This window comes from Phoca vitulina, unplaced genomic scaffold (genome assembly GCF_004348235.1).
Source record: "Phoca vitulina isolate PV1807 unplaced genomic scaffold, GSC_HSeal_1.0 scaffold3, whole genome shotgun sequence".
Classification (NCBI taxonomy): Eukaryota; Metazoa; Chordata; class Mammalia; order Carnivora; family Phocidae; genus Phoca; species Phoca vitulina.
Genome location: NW_022589706.1, coordinates 52,580,799 through 52,600,811, shown reverse-complemented (window position 1 = coordinate 52,600,811; position 20,013 = coordinate 52,580,799). Strand labels below are relative to the sequence as shown.

The following is a 20,013-nucleotide window of genomic DNA, read 5'->3' as shown; positions in this document are numbered from 1 at the left end:
TAAAGCTTCTTGTAAGCTCTCAAATCAATGTTTGTCAGAATGAGGGTCATGATTCACTGGGTTGTGAAAGCAATGAAGTGGATCCTGACCAAAATTGGAGGGGGAGAACACAGGAAACAAATAGGACAGAAAATATCAGAGTTGTTGTGTGTAGCATGTACTGAATCATGAAATTTTTACTGGGTCACAATGTAAAATACATTTCTCTCTGTGGTCATGGCCCCAAATGTCTGAAGCCACTGTTTTCATGAAAGTCATATGAATTGCTTGTTGTGCCAGGGGTTATGATACCAAATGTCAGAACTTCGTAAAATTTAACACAAAAAGGACTACTGTAATGCCATGTCTAAATACAGTATTTGTTATTACTTAAAATCAGAGAATTTTTAGAGCTGAAATATCTCATGGGGGAAAACCAAAATAGTTTGGTGACTTCTCAAGGTCAAACAGACCAAGCTGGGCCTAGCACCCAGGTTTTCTGACTTGTACTCTAGTATTCTTTTACTTGTCAGTGTAAATTGACATACTTTTTACTTATAGAACATGAGGATTCTTTTTTTTTTAAAGATTTTATTTATTTGTCAGAAAGAGAAAGAGGCAGAGGGAGATGCAGTATCCCCATTGAGTAAGAAGCGATGTGGGGCTTATGGGAGGACCCTGGGATCATGACCTGAGCCACCGAAACATCCAGAGGATTATTTCTTTTTAATGACTAAGTAAACTAGGTATAAAATTCAGCAAAGCACTGCCTGGATAGAAAGTCAATGACAGGTTACAAACATGCTGAAGGCTTTAACTGAAGGGAAAAAGTAACTTAGCATATTTCAGTGCTGGGGTCTAATTATAATTCCACCCCAAAACTAATGAACCTAATACCCCATTGGGGGTATTTAGGTTATCTGGTCATTTAGTTATCTGGTTTCTCATTTGTACATATAAGCGTCCCATATACATGATTTTGAGAAGACTTAGTAGATAACACACCAGTGAACACAGATCTTGCCATGTGTAAGTTAAAGATGCAACCCTTAAATAATGAATCAAAGTATAAGAAACCTCCAGACTCCGCACCATTTTTAAAAAAGAAAAGAACTATGATTTACTAAAGAATCCCTTAGCAAAATAAACATTAGCTTCTACACATTTTATTTTAGGTAGGCCTTTTCAAGATTCCAGTTGAAGTTTTGAGGATTATACCTAAAGTTGTGCCTAATCACCCCCCTCTCATGGTCTGTTCTGGGGAGTGAGGATCCGAAACTGGTCAGAGGAGGATGGAAATACTCTCTTTTCCAGCCCTCTGCTCCCAAGAAAGCAGCCACAGGGGTGTCTGTCTACCTCAGGAAGCCATCGTGGGCTTGGATTCCAGCCAAGTGTCTTCACATCTTCAGGGCTCTGGAGCCCAGGTTGGTGTCATCTCCTCCCAGGAAGCTTCGGCCACAGTGGGCAGAAATCATTTGATAACTTAATCTTGTTGGGAGGGAGAGACGCTGAGGCCTGTGTACTCTAGTGATAAACGGAAGCATCCGGGTGAGTCAAGGAAGAGACATGATATCTTTCAAAAGTAATATAAACGAGTAAAGCATAAACAAGAACTTAAAGTGGGGAGGGGCCACCCCCACAAAACGTGGTAGGCGTCTGGAGGGCATTTAGCCGCGTCGTTAAACCCAGGAGGTTCTTGGGGTTCTCTCCGGGGAGTCTTTTCCCTAGCTGGGAGACACTGGAGTTTGGAGGAGGTGAATTTCCTAAAGCCCAGGAGCGGCCCTTGGACCCTCCCCCTTCCTATAATTAACTCAACGCGGGTCCCGCCAGTAGGGACCAGCGGCTTCCCTGGACCGCCCCCTTCCCCTAGCCCATCTGGCGGGGGCAGGAGAGGATCTCGGGGAGGGGGGTGCTCGACCCCCCGCCACACGAGTCCCCACCTAAGCGGTTTCAAACCCCGACCCTGCCTGGGGCCGGCCGCCTACGGGATCGTCCCCACTCCTCCCCACTCCTTGCCGTCCTCCCGCGCCGGCCGCGCCCGCCCCGGCCCTGCCGGCGGGCGCGGGGGGCGCGGGCCCCGGCCCCGCGTGACGTGGGCACTGCGGCGGGAGGGGCCGCCCGGGGGGCTCCGGCCGCCTTATTAGCGCCCGGCGGGTCGCCGGCAGCCAGCAGACCGCCGCACTGAGAGCAACAGGAGCCGGCTAGCGACCCACTCCTCCCACCTCCTCCGCCAGCCTCCTCCTCCTCCCCTTCGGCTCCTCCCGCCCCCACCTCTGTGTGAGCGGCGGAGTCGCCCTCTCCCTGCCTCTTTCTCCCGCTCCCGCTCGCTCCTCTCTCTCGCTAATACTTACCCCTGCTGTGCTCCAGGGCATCCAAGCATTCTCCGCGCTAACCTTAGGAACCAATGGTGCTCGAAAAGCCCAGGAAAAGCCGCTTTGGGCAGAGATAGTTGGAAGCCCCTCGTCCCTTCCCCCTCTCCCGGCGCAGCCCGTGCCCGGCTCGCAGCACCTTCTCGCTCCTGCACACTCTGTTTGGGAGAACGGGGTGAGAAGGTGAAGTGGAAAGAACTGCAGAGCAGAGGGGGCCAGTCTCAGAGCTCAAATTTCATTTTCATTGAAGCAAATCACAGAAGATCAGTTTTTTTTTTATTTTGCCTTTTTTTCTTTTTCTTTCTTTCTTTCTTTTTTTTTTTAAAGAAACTTATTTTGGGGGGGGGTTTGCTCTGGGCATTTGCTTTGCCCAGTAGTTGAAAAGTGAACTCGACTCGTGATGGTTCTCCTGTCACTTTGGTTGATAGCAGCCGCTCTGGTAGAGGTTAGGACTTCAGCTGATGGACAAGTAAGTGGAAAATAATAACAATAAAAAACTCAAACCCAACCTTTTCCCGAAAAAGTTCCTCCCCTCTTTCCCCTCCTCTCTTTCCTCCTCCCCCCCTCCCACCCTTCCCTGTTATCTTGTGCCTTCAGGAACGGTGTTTGAGGGCTGGGCGCAGCGTGCGGGGTTTTCTGGGGTGGGGGGTTGAATTGCAGGGGTGGGTTGTGACTCCCACTCTGGGAGCCCAGGCTTGTCACACCTAGGGCTTCCCCCCACCCCCCTTTGCGGCATTCGTAACAATTCCTGGTGACAAACTGCAGCCAATTCGCATCCTCGCCGGGCCATCTGGGTTTCCCCTTTCCGGAGGGCGGTCTGGGCGCTTGAATGAAGTTCTGAACGCTGGGTCCAGGATCCCAGTGCTCTGGTTGCTGCCGCCGGAGTAGGGTTCGCGGGGTTTTCTCTCCTCCTCACTGACTCACAGCTTTTTCGGGCAGCCGGAGGCGGGGGTTTCAGGAAGTCCTTGGGCCGGACAGGGAGCGATCCAGTAGACACGTGTCCTGGGAGGACCGCGGCCGGGCTGGGGTTTGACAGTTGGGGAGGGGGACTGGGGACGTTTCCTGCCCTGCATTTTCCTGGGCAGAGGCTGGAGGCGCCGGCCGCGTTACTCCCCTCCCCCTCCGCACAACTCCTCCTCTTTTAAAGCTAAGTTGAGTGCAGCTCTGTTGCTTTTCGGCCCAGCCCCCACCCTTTGGAGACTCAAGGTGAAGCTCGATGCTCTCTGAAGAGTCCTTGAGAAGGCTCGGCGGGACGAGCGGAGCCCCGAGCCGTTTGTTGTAAATCACATCAGCTCGGGGCCGGTGGGACTTCGGGCACAGAATTTCTCTGTGAGTTTTTGTAGCTTCTCTGGTCGGCCTGGTGTGGCCATAGGTTAAAAAAAAGTAGAAGATTGTCTAGTTGATTCTTGACCTCAAATCTGATATATCGGGCCCCCTTTTAGGTTTCTTTTCACGCATATGAATACAGAGATTTTCTTTGCTAATCCTCACCCAGTATCTGAGTTTTAAGAAAAGTATATTGAATGTCAGTATTTATTTTTGCTGGCTTTATAAATATTAAAATTAAAACGGGCAAACAACTCCCCGTTCCAGACTGTTATTGAATTGGCTCATTCTCTTGCCACAAGAACCTACAAACCAAGGCGCAGCCTTTAGGCACCAGTCCCCATCTCCCGCATCTCCCGATTAGCTCCTGAAAAGCATTACTGGTAGAAATAAAACGTACAAGTGATAAGATGAAACCCAGTAACTGTTTCTTTTTACTTTTCCCCCTCCTTTACAGGCTGGGAATGAAGAAATGGTGCAAATAGGTAAGCCTTGTTCTCAGATGTCATTCTTATCTTGGTAGAAAGTAGAGAATGAAATAAGCTAATTAAAATATTGTTTCTGAAATTTCTCCTGTTTGTGGTTAAAAAAAATAATTCGTAGTTCAGGAGCATTTCTGTTCTCTTCCTCTTTCGGGAGGAGGGCCCCACTTTCTTCAGACGGAGTTAAAGGGATATAAAAATTCTGCCGTTGGACTTGTAATGCATCAGTTTTTTACTGTCCCTGGACAAGCCACTGGTAGGTACTTGGAGGATGATGTAGAGGTTGGAAGAAGACATGGAGATAAGTCAAATCAAATCAACTTGTGGAGCATTAGGAGGAACACCTCTGATTAGAACAGAAGGCAAAGTGTAAGAATGCTACAAAGGAGGGAAAAATGAAAGAGGATGAAAATGTTTCTCTTAAAATTTTTCCAGCTTTGTATAAGACCTCTGATGACTTCTCTCATTCCATCTGCTTTACAATAATTATCTACTAATGTGCAAGATATTGTTAGGCACTTTGAAAATAATGTCTAAAACTTCAGTATTACCTGATGATGTGGGAATTATTCCCATTTTATGGGTGAGAAGACTGAGGCTCAGAGAGTATAGGTGACTTGTAACAGGTCACTCCCAAGTCCACATGATCTTTTTTTGAAGCTATTTATAATAGTATTTGTTCTGAATTCAGAGACTGAAAGTCATCTGGCCAGAAGCCAGGCTCCATTCAAAGTCTTTTTATATACATTTAACTTGGATTACTTTAAAAGATAAATTTTCCTTTTGGCAGTGTATTAGTCTCTTTAAATTCTGTATTTGTCAGGTGATATTGTGAAGTCATCTTTGAAGTGAAAAGTTTTGATTACTACAAACACAGTTACCTGTCATTGCCTGTGTGCTGTGCGTCGGGCACTGTATTAATTGCTTTGTGTGCATTGTGTCATCTAACTCTCACAAGCACACACGAGGTAGAGACACCATTGTGCCTGTTTCAGATTTGGAGAAAATGAGGCTTGAGAGGTTCTACAGCTACCAGCTAGAGTGCATAGTGGAGAGCTGGGAGGATTCCATACTTGTAAACTAATGCAGGGACCCGAAGATCCAGGCCCAGAGGTGTCCGTATGTAGCTGTCTGTCCGCATATGTCAGAATGCTCCCTTCCTGTGCAGTGTTTGGCATTGTTGGAACTCTTCTCCAAGCTTAGACCTCCATAGTAAGAGTAGGACAAAGGGGAGGACAGTGACTGAGAACTGTATTAAATATACAGTGTCTGTGAAGAGACATTTGTTATGTGTAGCTGATAACATTCAGTCATGAATATCTATCTTTTTAAAGAAGGACTTAAAAAAAAATCCTCAAACAAGTAAAAAAGAAAACTGTCTTCCTTTTTTATTGCTTAAACATTTGATTACTTAAACATCCCAACTTTTCAATATGTAAATTAAAAAGCTGTGTTAAGATGGCCCATCCTAGGGGTGCCTGGATGGCTTTGTTGGTTAAGTGTCCAACTCTTGATCTCAGCTCAGGTCTTGATCTCTGGGTTGTCAGTTCAAGCCCTGCAAAAAAAAAAGGAAAAAAGATTACCCATTCTATCAAAGATAACCCATTCTATAAAAAAGATTACCCATTCTATCAAAGGAATAAAATATATGCTTTGATTAAATTTTCAGATAGAATCAGCATGTTCTCCTGTAAGAGGCCCTGAGTTAGACTTTGGTCCAGTCCTTTTGTTAATATAAATTACTTCAGTTGCAGGTTTCTGCAGAGAAGGAAGTGGTACAGGTGTGCTTAAATTTGGTAGAGGAAGATGAGTAGCAGTGTGGAAGAGGGGAGGGCAGGGGACTCTTAGACTGTGTTGCTGGAGATTTTCTTGCTCCCAAGTTCCTCTGCTTTATAGCGTTTCTCTTTTTTATTACTGTCATTTTTATTTACCATTTTCAGGTTGAGTGAAGAGAAGAAATAAAGATAAAAATAGGTTTGACTCATGAGTCTTGTGATAGTAAAAGTATAGCTATCATTTGGCTTTGGGATATAATCATTTATGTAGCACTTAAAAGGGATTTAAAAATACGTTTAAAAAAAAAAATCTATGTATAGGAATGAGATTTCTTTCCCTTGTCCCAACGTGCAAAGGGGTTGTTAACCTGAAAGTTTGGTAAAATGCCCTCCTCTACATATAATTAAGTAATTTTTTCCCAAGAATTATTTTAAAAGTGGTTTTATATAACTGCTTAGAGGTGCTATTTGATCAACGGTACAATTAGAAAAGATTAATAAGGCTTGTAGAATTATTTTTACTGGTCTCCAAATCGGCTAGAGAAAAGTCCATGGTTCTGAATGATTTCTGTATAATTTAATGTCTCAGGAAGAGATAACTATAGATTAGTGACAAACCACAGATTATTAGGAAGCTGAATTTAAAAAAAATAGTTTCTACTGAGATATACTATTCATGCAGGCTAGTGCGTATGAGTGTACACCTTGCTGACCCTTCCGGAAGGGAGCCCTCCTGGTGACTAGCGTCTGGATCGAGAAGTACAACATTACTAGCCCTTGTGCTACCTTCTTTGCACTGTCCCCACATGATGGGTAACTGCTCTCTTGGCTTCTGACAGGACAGGTTAATTTTGCCCGTTTTTAAGTGTTTTTAATAAATATAGTTATGCAATATGTGCTTAAGAAAGCAATAAAAAATGTGTCTAAAATGCTTCAACCCCTAGAGAGTCGGAAGGCTTTTATTTAGGTAGAGAGAAGGCGGTTGTGATGAGGGCAGGTTAGAATGTGTATAGAAATATCACCTACGTTGTGTGTTGATGGGCCTTTGCTTCTTTCCTTCTCTCTCCAGCCCAGTGGAAAAATGCCTTCTTGGTATGTGGGCAAGTATGATTCACCCTAGAGAAACTGGGCAAATAGGCTTTGAACTCCGACCTACTTCTCTGCTTCTTGGTCAACCGAAGAGGAACTGCTTACCTACCTACCTGTCTGCACCCACACATACATACACTCATACATGTATACATACATACACATATATACGTATAGATACATGTGTGAGTGCGTATGCCTTGTGTATATATGTGTAAGTGTGTTTCCTGAGGTCATTAACATACTTCTGTGGCATATCAGAGAGCTCTTTCATTCTGACTCAGAGTATGGCCTTGGTAGGACACCTAGGGTAATTGTGGGCAGCTGGTTGGCTGGCCTGATTGGGTAAGTAGTCTTGCTCTGTGACACATGGGGCTTAGGAAATAATCATGGTCCTGTAGAAATTGGAGATTTCTGTAAAATCTGCAAAAGAATTCTCTGAATCCTTTGTTTCATAAGCTACCACTCTGAAATTGCCTGAGTATCATTAGAGGAAAAATCATTGTGAGGCTTTGGTGTTGGGCTGAGTTCCCTCACTTATCCCCCCTCTTGGAATCAGGGCATATCTATCTTTCTCTGCCCTATTTCTGTTTCCAGGTCTCAAATTCCATTACATTTCATTCTTAACAAAATAAAGTCGCTAATCATGTCCTCTCAAATATCCAGTTTACTGAGAAATATTGGTTCATCATTTGCAGGTACTTATTTGGTTTTCAAGGTTTAGTGTGAGTCACTTCCCCTAGTCCTTGGCTTATAGTAGGCATTTCTACTGGTGTAGACCTCATGAGAGCAAACACTTTGTCTTGATGATTGCTGTATCCCCGGTATATAAAATTGGGCTTGGTACCTCGTGGGTCCTCAAATATTTGTTATTCAGTGCATAGATCTAGTAAGCAGGGATTGGGATTCACCTAGTGTTCTGGCTTGTCTTAAATGCTCTTGTTCTGTGCCCCTCTCCAGGTTTAATTGGTCCCTAAGAAAATGAGGATGGTGATAATGGCTATACAATTAATTATTCAGTGTTATCAAGGCTCCTTGTGACTTCTCTTTTCATTCCACAAAGCTCACGGAGCTAGGTTTATTGGTTTCTTACACTTTTCTGTTTCTGTTCAATAAGATTTGGTAAATTGAACTGAATTATGTGCAGGTTGGGAATGCCCACTAATTTTGCACTAATGTCTACTTGAGATCTCTGTTTCAGGCATCAGGGGAAATAAGATAACCTAAGATTAAAATCTACCAAGTTGCCAGCAGCAATACTGTGGTTTAAAGTGTGATTTAAAGGGGTTTAAAGGGATCCTTCGTAAAATTTAGGATTTTAGCTTCCTGTATAGCCACTGTTCTTTCTTGTACCTAAAGATCATGCATTTGACTTCACTGATTTAGCTTCCATCCCTCCATTGAACATCATAATGGCTAATATTAAATGCTTTAAGCTTTGTAGATGAAGATGTTATTTAGTGTAGCATGTTAATCTATTACCAGCAAACTATTATTGCTGTTTAGCTGAAATATTTCTTCCCCATACTTTCACTGTTTTTCCTTGTCATTATACCAAATAATCATAATATTGCTCAGAAATGTTAAGAAATCCCCATGGTCACTTCTGCTTCCAGGATGATTATCTCTAAGCATTCTTTGCTTGTGGGTAGCCAATCCAGATTACCTTGGAAAGCCATTAGGGACAATTCCAAATTGCCTGGTAAAATCATGAGTGGTTTCAATATGAAGGATTTGGTTATGTTACTTGGACTGGATATATTGACAGTGATGACTTAGATGGAACTCTAATGACAGAATTTTGGGAACCTTCTCTTTGTGTTGCTCCAATAGAGATCAGCTTTTACTCCTAGACTGTGCTACATCTATTATTAGAAATTATTGAATTATTCTTTTTCATTAGTTTTTCTTCTGAATATAGATGTTTTACATGTGCCCATTAAAATTGTCTTCTTTAGTTTTTCTGTATTCCCCAGCTTTTTGACAATCATCTTAAGTACCAAACTGTTATAATTTAGCATATTCTTGCTCAGTCATCTTTCAGTGCACAGATTGTGTGGATTATTTTTTGTATATGTGTTTTTGTTTTATTTGCTATTTTAGTATAGTTTACCATAGCATTACAAAATCCTTATAAACATAGTTTAATCTCATTATCCTAATAAACCTTAATTTAGGTACTTATTTCCCTAAGGACACCTATTTTCTCATGATAATGAATGTTACCACACAGTGTTTAATATAGATAGCTGCCTGCTTTTCAAATGACTACTTTAGGAGAAAGCCCTAGAAGCTGATTGCTGAGTAAAACCAAATTAACATAATACGTTTTGACAGATGGCTTTTAAAGAAGTTTGTATGATCTGAACTTTTACTAGTAGTATAGGGAAGTGTTGATTTTTAAAAATTTCAGTTTTAAATTAGTTTTGGCTCTGTTCTCCCTAAATCTGAATATAATTTTTAAATTCTTGATTGTGCAATCTTTGAAATACGTAATGAATTAATCATTTTTCTAGTTATCAAGTACCCAAAAGTATGATCAATTATAAAAACGTTTTGTAAACTTTAGTAGTACTATGAAAAGATTCATCCACCTCATAGAATTTGAGAGTTGTATTATTGTTTAGAATGGATAGTAAAGCGTGGGAAGAGTTTTTCTAGTTTAGGAATCTCTGTTCCCACAAGTAATTTATCCATCCTAATTTTCCAAATATGTTTACATGATTTTGCTGACTAACTGTAAATCCTTAGGAGAGATTTTGTGGTCACGTCAGTCTCTTGTTTATAAAAATGATTGCCACAAATTCAGACTGATGAATCTTTATGGAATTTAGAATAAACTGTGACCAGCATGAAACAGTCTATCTTGTTTTTGAAGTGACTGATAAAACAAAAATAACATTTAGGAAACTCGTAGGTAGTAAGATAGGATTAAATATACGCATCTTCAAATACTGGGATCTTAGATGTTAAATCACATATCCTACAATCTTTCTTTGTTATTTAGCATTTATATTTTTATATGTGTATATGCACATAAATTAAAAAGAATGATTGAAATCATTCATCGTATGAGCTTGAGTTCTCTTTTATATGTAAAAATCTCTCTCTTTTACATGTAAAGTCCATTCCTTAATCTAAAACATAACCAGCCTATCCAGTAGAGGACTATTAGTATTCATTGCCTTTCTTCCATTAAATGGTCAGGGGCACAGACTGTTGTTCACTGTGTAGTTTACTACTTTCTAGCTGACTTTAACCTCTCAAAGCATCTCTTCTGTGTAAACATAGGCATAATACTACTTCTTAGTTCATAGAATTGTAAAGGATTCATAAAGTGCTGGCACATGGGAAGCAAGCTAGGATAATAGCTATTATTAGTATATCTTAGTCTTGTGCTTTTTAAAAAACACTTTTACTCAATGAGAGCCACCCCATTCTAATCCATACATTTTTGATAGGTCTGCCTACCACCATGAATTTCCAGGAACCTTAATTTACTGTGTCAAGGACTTGTAAACTCTCCAACCACTCAGCTCACCATGTGACAGCTCTTTGAGAGTTCTATTTTCATGTATTATCTTAAAGTTGATATCTCAATATAGTATTGCTTAATTCATTGGAATACGGCAGTAGGGGGGAGTTGGGTAAGGAATGAACAGTGCAAAACGATTACTCTGTACCGACTCCATGCCAACTTTATTTCATGTATACCGGACAGAATTCTTTCTTCTTTTCATCTTGTTTATGGAAAGTCCTTTCCATTTAATTGAGAGAAAGTTCCTGTATTAATCATGACTCTTTTGGATGCAAATAACAGGAACCCACTTGACACTGGTTAAGGAAAACAAAATTGATCAGGTAATCAGTCAGGTATAGCTGAACCGAGGGCTCAAACAATGTCAGAAATCCCTCTCTCTCCTCCCCCGACTCTTCTTTCTTTCTCATTTTCCTGCGTTGGCTCTGTTTCTTTATCAGGGTATGATTGGTGGCCCCTCAGGTTGTGGCAAAGACTGTCACCAGCATCTCTAGGCTTTCATTCTACCTTTCACCCCACTAGACAGAACACTTGTTTTTTGATAGCCCCAGCAAAATGTCCTGGGGGAGGGTGGTTTGATTGGCTACTTGGCTTGAGTCATAAGCTTATCCTGGAACCATTCGCTGTGGCAGGGGATGCAGTGCTCTGATTGGCCTGGATTGAGTCATTTCACTCTTGATTTACAGGGACTAAGAGTGGAATTCAGGATGGTTAACCTGAGGGAACACTGGGGTGCAGTTAAAGAAAAAGGAGGATGGATGCTAGGGAGCACACATGTAATCATGCCGCAGCCTGAGGGCTTCCCAGCACACTGCATGGGAACTGGCAGCTGTGGTAGGTAGACTAATGGCCCCCCAGGGGTGTCTACATCGGAATCCCTGGAGCTCATGAGTATGTGATGTTACATGGCTGAGAGGAGTTAAGTTTGCCGATGGAATTAAGGTTGCTAATCGGTTGGCCTTTAAATAGGTAGATTAGCCCAGATTTTCCAAGGTCGGTCCTCATAAATAGAAGAGGGAGACAAAAAGGCAAAACTAGGGAGATGGCAGCATAAGAAAGGACTTGGTCTGATGTTTCTGGCTTTGAAGATAAAGGCAGGGACCTAGGAGCCAGGGACCTAGGAGCCAGGGAACACCTGTGGCCTCCGGAAGTTCGGAAAGTCAAGGAAACAGATTATTCCCAGAGCTTCTTGAAGAAATGCAGCCCTGCCAACACCTTGATTTTAGACCCCTGTGACCTATTTCAGACTTCTGACCTCCAGAACTGTAGGGTAATACATATATATTGTTTTAAGTCGCCAAGTTTGTGGCAATTTGTTACAGCAGTAATAGAAAGCTAATACAGTGGCCCAGCGCACTGTCCCCATTTCTCATACTTTTGTCATACTGTGAACCAGACTATTGTAGATTTGGAAAATGTAATCACCACAAGTAAGTTTCAGTGAAGACTTTTAAAAATGCTGTTTGCATTTCTTGCCTGTCATATTTTCCTCAGCCTTTGGCCCAGGGGGACAAATGCTTATTTTTCCTGGCTTTAAATTCTAGGCTCAATATTAGTCTTTAAAAGTATTATCCATCAGGGCGCCTGGGTGGCTCAGTCGTTAAGCGTCTGCCTTCGGCTCAGGTCATGATCCCGGAGTCCCGGGATCGAGTCCCACATCGGGCTCCCTGCTCAGCGGGAAGCCTGCTTCTCCCTCTCCCACTCCCCCTGCTTGTGTTCCTGCTCTCGCTGTGTCTCTCTCTGTCAAATAAATAAAATCTTTAAAAAAAAAAAAAAAGTATTATCCATCAAAAAATTGTGAGGTATATGAGAAATATTAATTTATAGAATGTTTAATATAGCTCTTGAATCTGTAAAACTTCCAGGGATGATAAATATAACCATTAGATGTGCTTCTTTAAAAACTAAAATTGGAATGTTAACATTTTGGCATCGGGGACTCATGTAAAAAAAAAAAAAATATATATATATATATATATATATATATATATATATATCTTCTCTACTTGTTATTCTGTTATTAATTATTTGATCATTTTGAGATGTAGCAAACCAAGAAAATGCTTGGACATTTTTCTTCTTCTTCTTCTTTTTTTTTTTTTTTTCCTTGAAAGATCTTCTCTTACCTGATTTCATGTTCTGGAACACTAAAGAATGTGCTGTTCTTTCCTAAGTGACTCTCTCTAACGTAAACATTGTGCAATTCAACAAATATTTATGAAAAAGCCAGATTTAAAAAAATGAGAAGAATTTTTAAGTTCACGACGATTTGTTCTTTCTTAATGAGTAAAAGGAAAAAAAAAGCTTTCTCTTTTTTCTCCAATAGCTTGTTGAAAAATCTTTGACTGTGAAAGTAGGTTTGCAATTAAAATAAAAGACTTCAAAGAGGTTCTCTGCCTTGTGGTGATAAGAGCCTAGAGGAGATGAAGTGAGGGGAAAAAGACCTTGGCTCTGCTCAGGAGTTCAGCAAGTGTCACAACTAACTTTTAATTGCCTTTCAGTGAAGATGCGTCCCCTTCTCCGTTTGTGTTTACGGCCTTGGGAAGCCCTTCAGCGCTTGGTGTCCTCTTTAAGGTCCACTCATCACCCTGCTCACATTTTTCCTAGAGCAGCTGGCTCCTGTCATTTCTGATGAAAGTCATTCTCTGACCCTCAGCGAAGGATTTGGGAATGTTGTTGTTGGAGCGGCTTCTTTAGCAGATCTTGAAAAAGCTTATTCGATTTCCTTCTTGTGGCCAGATTGTTGCATACTGAGAATTTGTACCTGAAAAAGGAAGTTGCCTGTGTGAACTGCCTCTTGATAATCATCAACCAGTTCTTGGGAGAGGATCCCAGTGTCTGGGCGAGGTAACAGAGTATGGGTTGTTAGGGCTAGCCTGGACTTCAGGCCCTCCGTTAACATGGAGCTGAGGATCCCTTCTACCCATATCAGAAACACCAGGCTGGGGCGGGAGTGGAGATGGGAGAGGCCTGAGAGGTGCTGGGATGTGGAAGGACTCGGAAGCCCACTTCCATCTTCTGTAGCTCAGCTGGATGGGTATGGTCACGGTGATGATAACCTCAGCTAATTTTTCTTTTATTACATTGTTACTAGCTGGACTAAGTCTTTTATGTGCCTTACCTTGTTTGAGCCCATTATTTTACAGGCAACCTGTCTGAGCCTTAATTTTGATAATTTGCTTGCAGAGGCCAAAATGCACATCAGCTTGAAATCAGAATTTAAACGCGGTACTTTCCACTCCAGACCTTCGGTAATCAACCGTCTTACCCCACCTTCTCCCTTCCTTGCTTGGGAACTCAAGCCATATTGCATCAATCACAAGTATTCCAATATTTTGTATGCCAGGAGTAGCTTTGGGCTTCATTAGATCAACTAAAGATTACTATAATATGTGTGAGCTTTGTACTGTAGTCACTTGAGGTCTAAGTAATGTTGATTATACTACTGAACACTTCTGTTCTCTTACTGTTCTATAGTGTGGTCTTTGTAACATACTGGGGACATCTAGTAACCTCTAGGAGACATGTGGATATCATTGCACAACATATTAGATGGATACCAAGCTGCCCGTCCTCAGTTGTGAGCTTCTGAGACTGAATGCATGAGGGAATTAAGATGATGCCAGAGCATGGGCCACAGTGGTATACTGTGAAAGCACTCCTTCTCAAGAATCCCCACTTCCAAAAATTACCATTGATTTTTTTCCCCCCAAAGATTGCTGTATGCTGGGGACATTTAAACATAGTTAAGATACCACACCTCCATCCCAAAGAGCCTAAAATCTCTGAAAGGACAAGACGTAAGCATATAATTTTTCTCCCATACAGATTTTTAGAACTTTTATACAGATAATGTGTGATGATGAGATCTAAGAAGCCTAGACCAGGAGGTCTATACTCCGGACAAGAGAGCAGGGAAGGTTTCTTGGGAGAGATGGGACTTGAGGTAGGCCCTGTAGGCCAGGTTGGATTTGTATGGATGGAGAGAAAGGAGCAGTCCTTTCCCTGGGGGCGAATGGTGGAGTAGGACTTTGAGGACAGGCGTGATTAAGTTGGGTCTAGGCCCAATAGAATGTTTCAGTAGGCCAATATGGGAGAAGATGTGGCAAAGAGGTTAGGGACGGAGTGCATAGGGCCTTAAATGACAGTTCACTTTTGGGTTCAGTTACCCAGTCTGCGAGTTTCAGTTCCTTATTTGTGAAGTGAGAGGATTTGATTAGTAGAGGTCTTTAAAGCAATTTTCATGTCTAACATGGAAAAAAAGTGATCAGTTTTCTGAAACTATTTTATCTTTGAAGTAATGATGAGCCATTGAAACTGTTCAGAGAGAGTAATCCAGTAATATTAATACCTAACATTTATTGAGCCCTTCATATGTGCCAAATAGTGTCCTAAACACTTTGGATTAGGCCAGTTAGTTTTTACAAGGCTATGAATAAAATACTATTACCCTCATTTTACAGATGCGAACTGACATGGAAGTCTTAAGTGACCAAAATCACAAAGGTAGTAAGTGGCAGAATTTAGGCATTTTACATATGGGACTTTAAAACAGTTTTCCTGGCAGTAATTCAGATAATATTTTGGTACAATTTATACAATATTTGGCTGTGAGAAATTATGTTGGGGAGTTTGGACTTGGCACCTCGCGGTTTACAGTGTGTGGTGACAAGGACTTGAAGCAATTGGAAGAAATGGGATTAGTTTGACAGCGATTTCTAAGGAGAAAACAGTAGGACTTGAATGATATTAAATGGGGGGAAAAGTGGATATAAAATCAGTTTTCTAAGCTGGAGCTTTGGGAGAATCAGCACATCATGAACATAAACAGTGAAGTCAGGAAGGCAAGCTGAATATTTAGGGTGAAAATGAGAAGTTTGGTTTAGATATTTTAGGGGTGAAGAGAAGGTATGACACATTATTCTAGGCAGAGAACTGCCATGTTCAAGTTTCAGTGTGAAGCAAGTCCGTCTTTTTCCTTGAACCTGTATTTACTGAGGGTCTGTTATGTGCAGTACACGGACATGTGGAAAAGGGCCCAAAGTCTCAGAAATGGTTACAATTTTGAAACTGAGAAAATTCTAAGGTGGTTGACATTAAAACGAAAAGTTGGATCATCCAAAAGGTCTTGAAGTATGTGGAAACATAGAACATGGCCTCCTCAAATACTTATTTATTTATTTATTTATTTTATTTATTTGACAGAGAGAGAGGCAGAGCGAGAGAGGGAACACAAGCAGGGGGAGTGGGAGAGGGAGAAGCAGGCTTCCCGCGGAGCAGGGAGCCCGATGCGGGGCTCGATCCCAGGACCCTGGGATCACGACCTGAGCCGAAGGCAGACGCTTAGCTACTGAGCCACCCAGGCGCCCCTCCTCAAATACTTTGATGTAGGTTATGTTTAATATTAGTGTGTGTATGTGTGTATACAGATGTATACACAGCTCTCTCTCTCTCTCACACACACACACACACACACACAGAGGAATGTGTCTCTTTGATTCAGCCTGAGGAGGAAGAAGGCATTAAGTTAAACTCTCAAATGAGGACTTTAGAGAATTCTCTGACAAGGAGAATTGTCAGTGTTATAATTTAGTCATCCACTGAAGATACAATACTTTTTCTTAAAGGTAGTTTGAGTTTCTGAGGAGATCCTGAATGAAAACATACCCCTCTCACTTGCTTGAGTTAACAAGTTAGAAATAGCAGATATAAAGATGTAGTAAAAATATCTTTTACGAACAAGGCCAGGGTAACAAGAGGCTCTCCCTTTGATGGGAAGTGCCCAGCCGGCGTGTGTCAGGCCCTGCTGGGCTAGGACAGGGCTTGCCCCCATGACGTGGGAGACAACGTGTGCTCCTTATCAGGATCCTTCCCAGAAGAAGAGTGAGGAGGGAGGCTCTGAGCTTTGTGAACTTCTTATTTTTCCCAGGCTTACAAATCACAGACATCACTCTTCATTACCGGGAGAAGGGTGAGCTAAGAGATGGAGCGGCCCAGGAGAGTCAGAGAAAAATTTCTTTTCACAGAGAGCAGGAGCAGGTTAAAGGCACTCCATCTCTAACTTAAAAGGAAATCACCTACTTGAGATGCTTTCATTGTAAGAAAGAGGCAAAGATTAGATGATTTTCAAGGTCTTTTTTATTTTTGACCTGTATAGATATTCTGTGAGTATCTAAAGGGATTGCAGAGTGGGGCTGATTTCCTGCTGCTTGCTTCTAAGTATGAGGGGCACTGTGTCTGCATTCCAGGAGATCTGTTTTAATGACTACATCCACTTTCTGGTTCTTAGTAGCTTAAATACAAGACCTGGATACTACGAAATGTTTGATTTACTGGTCAGTAAGAGCCGTGAGAAGTAGAAATAACATTTGCAAGCAAAATTCTGGTTGTAGAGGTATATGACAACTTGTGTAGTTGGCTGTCATTGATCGCTTGGGGATAACTTGCTATTTGGGGAAAAGATGGTGCATTTTAATTCTAGATACACCCTCAGGCTCAAACTGCTCTCATCCATTCATTCATTCACAGGTATTTATTGAGTGATTTCAGGTTCTATTTTAGGCACTGGGAAACAGTAGTAAAGAGAACATAAAATCTGTGCCCTCGTGGAGCTTATATGCTAGTGGGAGAAACAATAAGTAAATGTAAATACAATTTATGGTATGTCAGAGAGTGAGTGACAAGTTTTATGGGGAAAGGGGATGGAGAGTGATGAGATGGATACTGGTCAGGACACACCTCACTGAGACAGGGTCACATTAAAGCACAAACCTGAAGGAATTAAGGAGGGAGATCCCAGAGGAAAGCAATCATAGTGACCTTGAGATGTGAGAATTCTCAGTGCCAGGCTGAGACCACTGAGGGGGTATAAAGGGTAGTGAAATGCTGGGATATTAGCTAGAGCAGGATGTGGCATAAAGAGGGTTTTTATTAAAGGGGGGAGATAAGACGGCTGCTTATTTATTTGTTGATGGGAATGATCTAGTGATGTGGGGAGACTGATTGAGAAAGAGGAGAGGACAGGTGCAAAAACTGTTCCTGCAAAGGTGAGAGGGGTTAGGGGTTGGTGCACAAGGGGGGGGGTGGTTTGCTCCTTGGTAAGATCACAGACAACATCTCTGTATTAGCTGGAGGAAAATGGACCATGCATGCCTAGATGCCAGTCAGTTGTGGAAGGCTCACTGCTTTTGAGTCCTGTTCAGGTGACTTAGTGACCACAGTGTGGCTTTACGGTGGCTCTGGCCATTTGTGCTTGTAGAATTTATGGCCCACAAAGACCTTTATATACCAATTGCCGTGGCCCTTCAGCCATCTCTGCTGACAAGTGTATAGTTTCACATCTTAAAACCACACATGGGCAATATTTTAATGAGTAGCTAACTTACATTTAAGTGTTCAATAGCTCATATTTATTGCATCCTCTGCGTAATCTCGTTTAAAGCTCTCACTAGACCTATGAGCTGGAAATATTACTAGCCTCCAGTTAACAGTTGAGGACACTGAGCCTAAGAGAAACCAAAGAATTTGTTCAGGGTCATGCGCTGACTTAACTTGGTGCCTTCTGACAGTGTAGTTCCTTCCTTATCCATAGGCTGTACTGCTTTGTGGAAGGATTTGGGCCTGTGAGGTGTGTAATTTCTGAATACAGTAAGTTAACACTGGATATAATTTGATTTGCCTGTATGCTTGTAATCTGAGATGAAAATACTTTTGATAGCTTTGAGCTTTCCCCACCATCCCCCTCCCCTTTTTTTTCCCTCCCGAAGACCGAGAATTTAAGAGCCTTTTACAGAAATTTTTGAAACTACACTGGAGGAAAAATTGGTTGGCTGGTTGCAGGTAGACAGAACGTCGTCATTCTTGTGGTAGTTTTCCTTTATAAGTCAGATCTTAAATTAGAAATCGACAGCAAGATGTTCCATCTATTCTGAAGTGAATAAGAGCATAGGAGCATGGTCTTCAGTGTCAAAATGATCAAAATTGAATTTTTCCTTTGGCTTCTTGCTTGCAATGTGTCAGGCCTCCTAGGCCTGCTTTTTCATTTATAAACTAGGGATAATAACACCCACCTGCTGTGATTGCTGTGAGAATTAGAGATGGTATATTCTTTTTTTAAAAAAAAATATTCATTTATTTATTTGACAGAGAGAGAGTGAGAGAACACAAGCAGGGGGAGCAGCAGAGGGAGAGGGAGAAGCAGGCTCCCCACTAAGCAGGGAGCCCACCGTGGGGCTCGATCCCAGGACCCTGGGATCATACCTGAGCTGACTCAGACACTTAACCAATTGAGCCACCTAGGCGCCATAGAGATGGTATATTCTTGAACACAAAGCACAGTGCCCAGTATTTATCTTGCCAATAGATGGCAGGTGACCTGGTAGCTCCTTTGTCAGTTCTGCTAACTATTGTCCAGGGGGATGGTAGCCTGATGGGTTACTAAGTGCATCTTTTCCCTTGGTTATAATAATTCCCAACTGGAAAATTACATTCTGGGTTTAATTTCAGCAATGTGTCTTATGTGTACATTTTAGGAATGATTTATTATTTAGCATCAGAGAAGACAAAGCTCTATAGAAATATGCCTTCTTTATTTTGAATAAAAATGCAGAACATACTGTCTGACAGTGGAAAAATGGAACTGTCCCAGAGAATCTAGGATGCATGGTTTGCTGTAAGCATGAGGCCCTGGGTGTCCTCCTGGGTGTGGAGGAGCCTCCTTGCATTCTTCCTAAATTTTCTAGTTCTCTAGTCACTTAATCCAGGCATCAGTATATTGTCTAGACTTTGGTTGTGTGAATTTCCTTCAGCGGAGATGGGAAATCTCCTTCACTTGAAACAGTAAATGAATAGAGAAAGAGTTATAAGTGGGATTACTGGTGCAGGCAGATGCCCTTGGACCTCAGGTAGTATGTCTTTTTTTTTTTTTTTTTTTTTTTTTAGGTAGTATGTCTTGTAAGTTAGTGTATAACAGCATAGACAAAGCAAAGGTTCTCTGGTTACCTGCATTACTAACTTAATACATGTTAAACAGATCCTACTGACAAGAGATCTTGGCGTGTACAAAATCTTGTATTAGATAGTATTGGAAATACCAAGCTGAATGGGGGGGGTTTCTTGTCCTTAAGGAATTTATACTTAATTGGGGATAGGCTTTGTCAGTCCACATCCAAGAGCCTGATTCATCCCTTACTGTGGAAGCCTTCCCCTCCATCACTCTGCTCCTGCGACACTCAAGTTCATTCCCTAAAATTTTGAGTTCTTTCTATAAGCCAGAAGTTACTAAAAGTATTCCCCAGGGATTTGGCTGTAAGAGAGACTACATCTTTGCATCTGTGCTTACGCTGATGCCTAGTGTGGGTCTTTGACGATGGTCCAGAGAAACCACAAAGTGGGGATCATGCCGTTGCTGCGCGTCCCAGGGCTGGAGGCGGGCTTCACTTCACTATGTGATGCGA

The 20,013-nt window shown here is 41.9% G+C and overlaps 1 protein-coding gene across 4 annotated transcripts in view; it reads left to right on the top strand.

Annotated features, from left to right (window-relative positions):
• Nucleotides 1–602: 602 nt before the first annotated feature.
• The window catches only part of ADAMTS3 (ADAM metallopeptidase with thrombospondin type 1 motif 3), a 252,350-nt gene continuing 232,939 nt past the window's right edge, over nt 603–20,013 (top strand). The window contains exons 1-2 of one of the 4 annotated variants that reach the window (XM_032400522.1): nt 603–1,403; nt 4,132–4,159. In XM_032400522.1, the coding sequence (XP_032256413.1) occupies nt 1,272–1,403; nt 4,132–4,159 (160 nt within the window). In that variant the 5' untranslated portion in view covers nt 603–1,271. Of the gene's footprint in view, nt 1,404–2,670; nt 2,818–2,998; nt 3,678–4,131; nt 4,160–20,013 lie in introns of those variants that run through there. The other 3 variants (XM_032400523.1, XM_032400525.1, XM_032400524.1) reach the window with 3 other exon arrangements.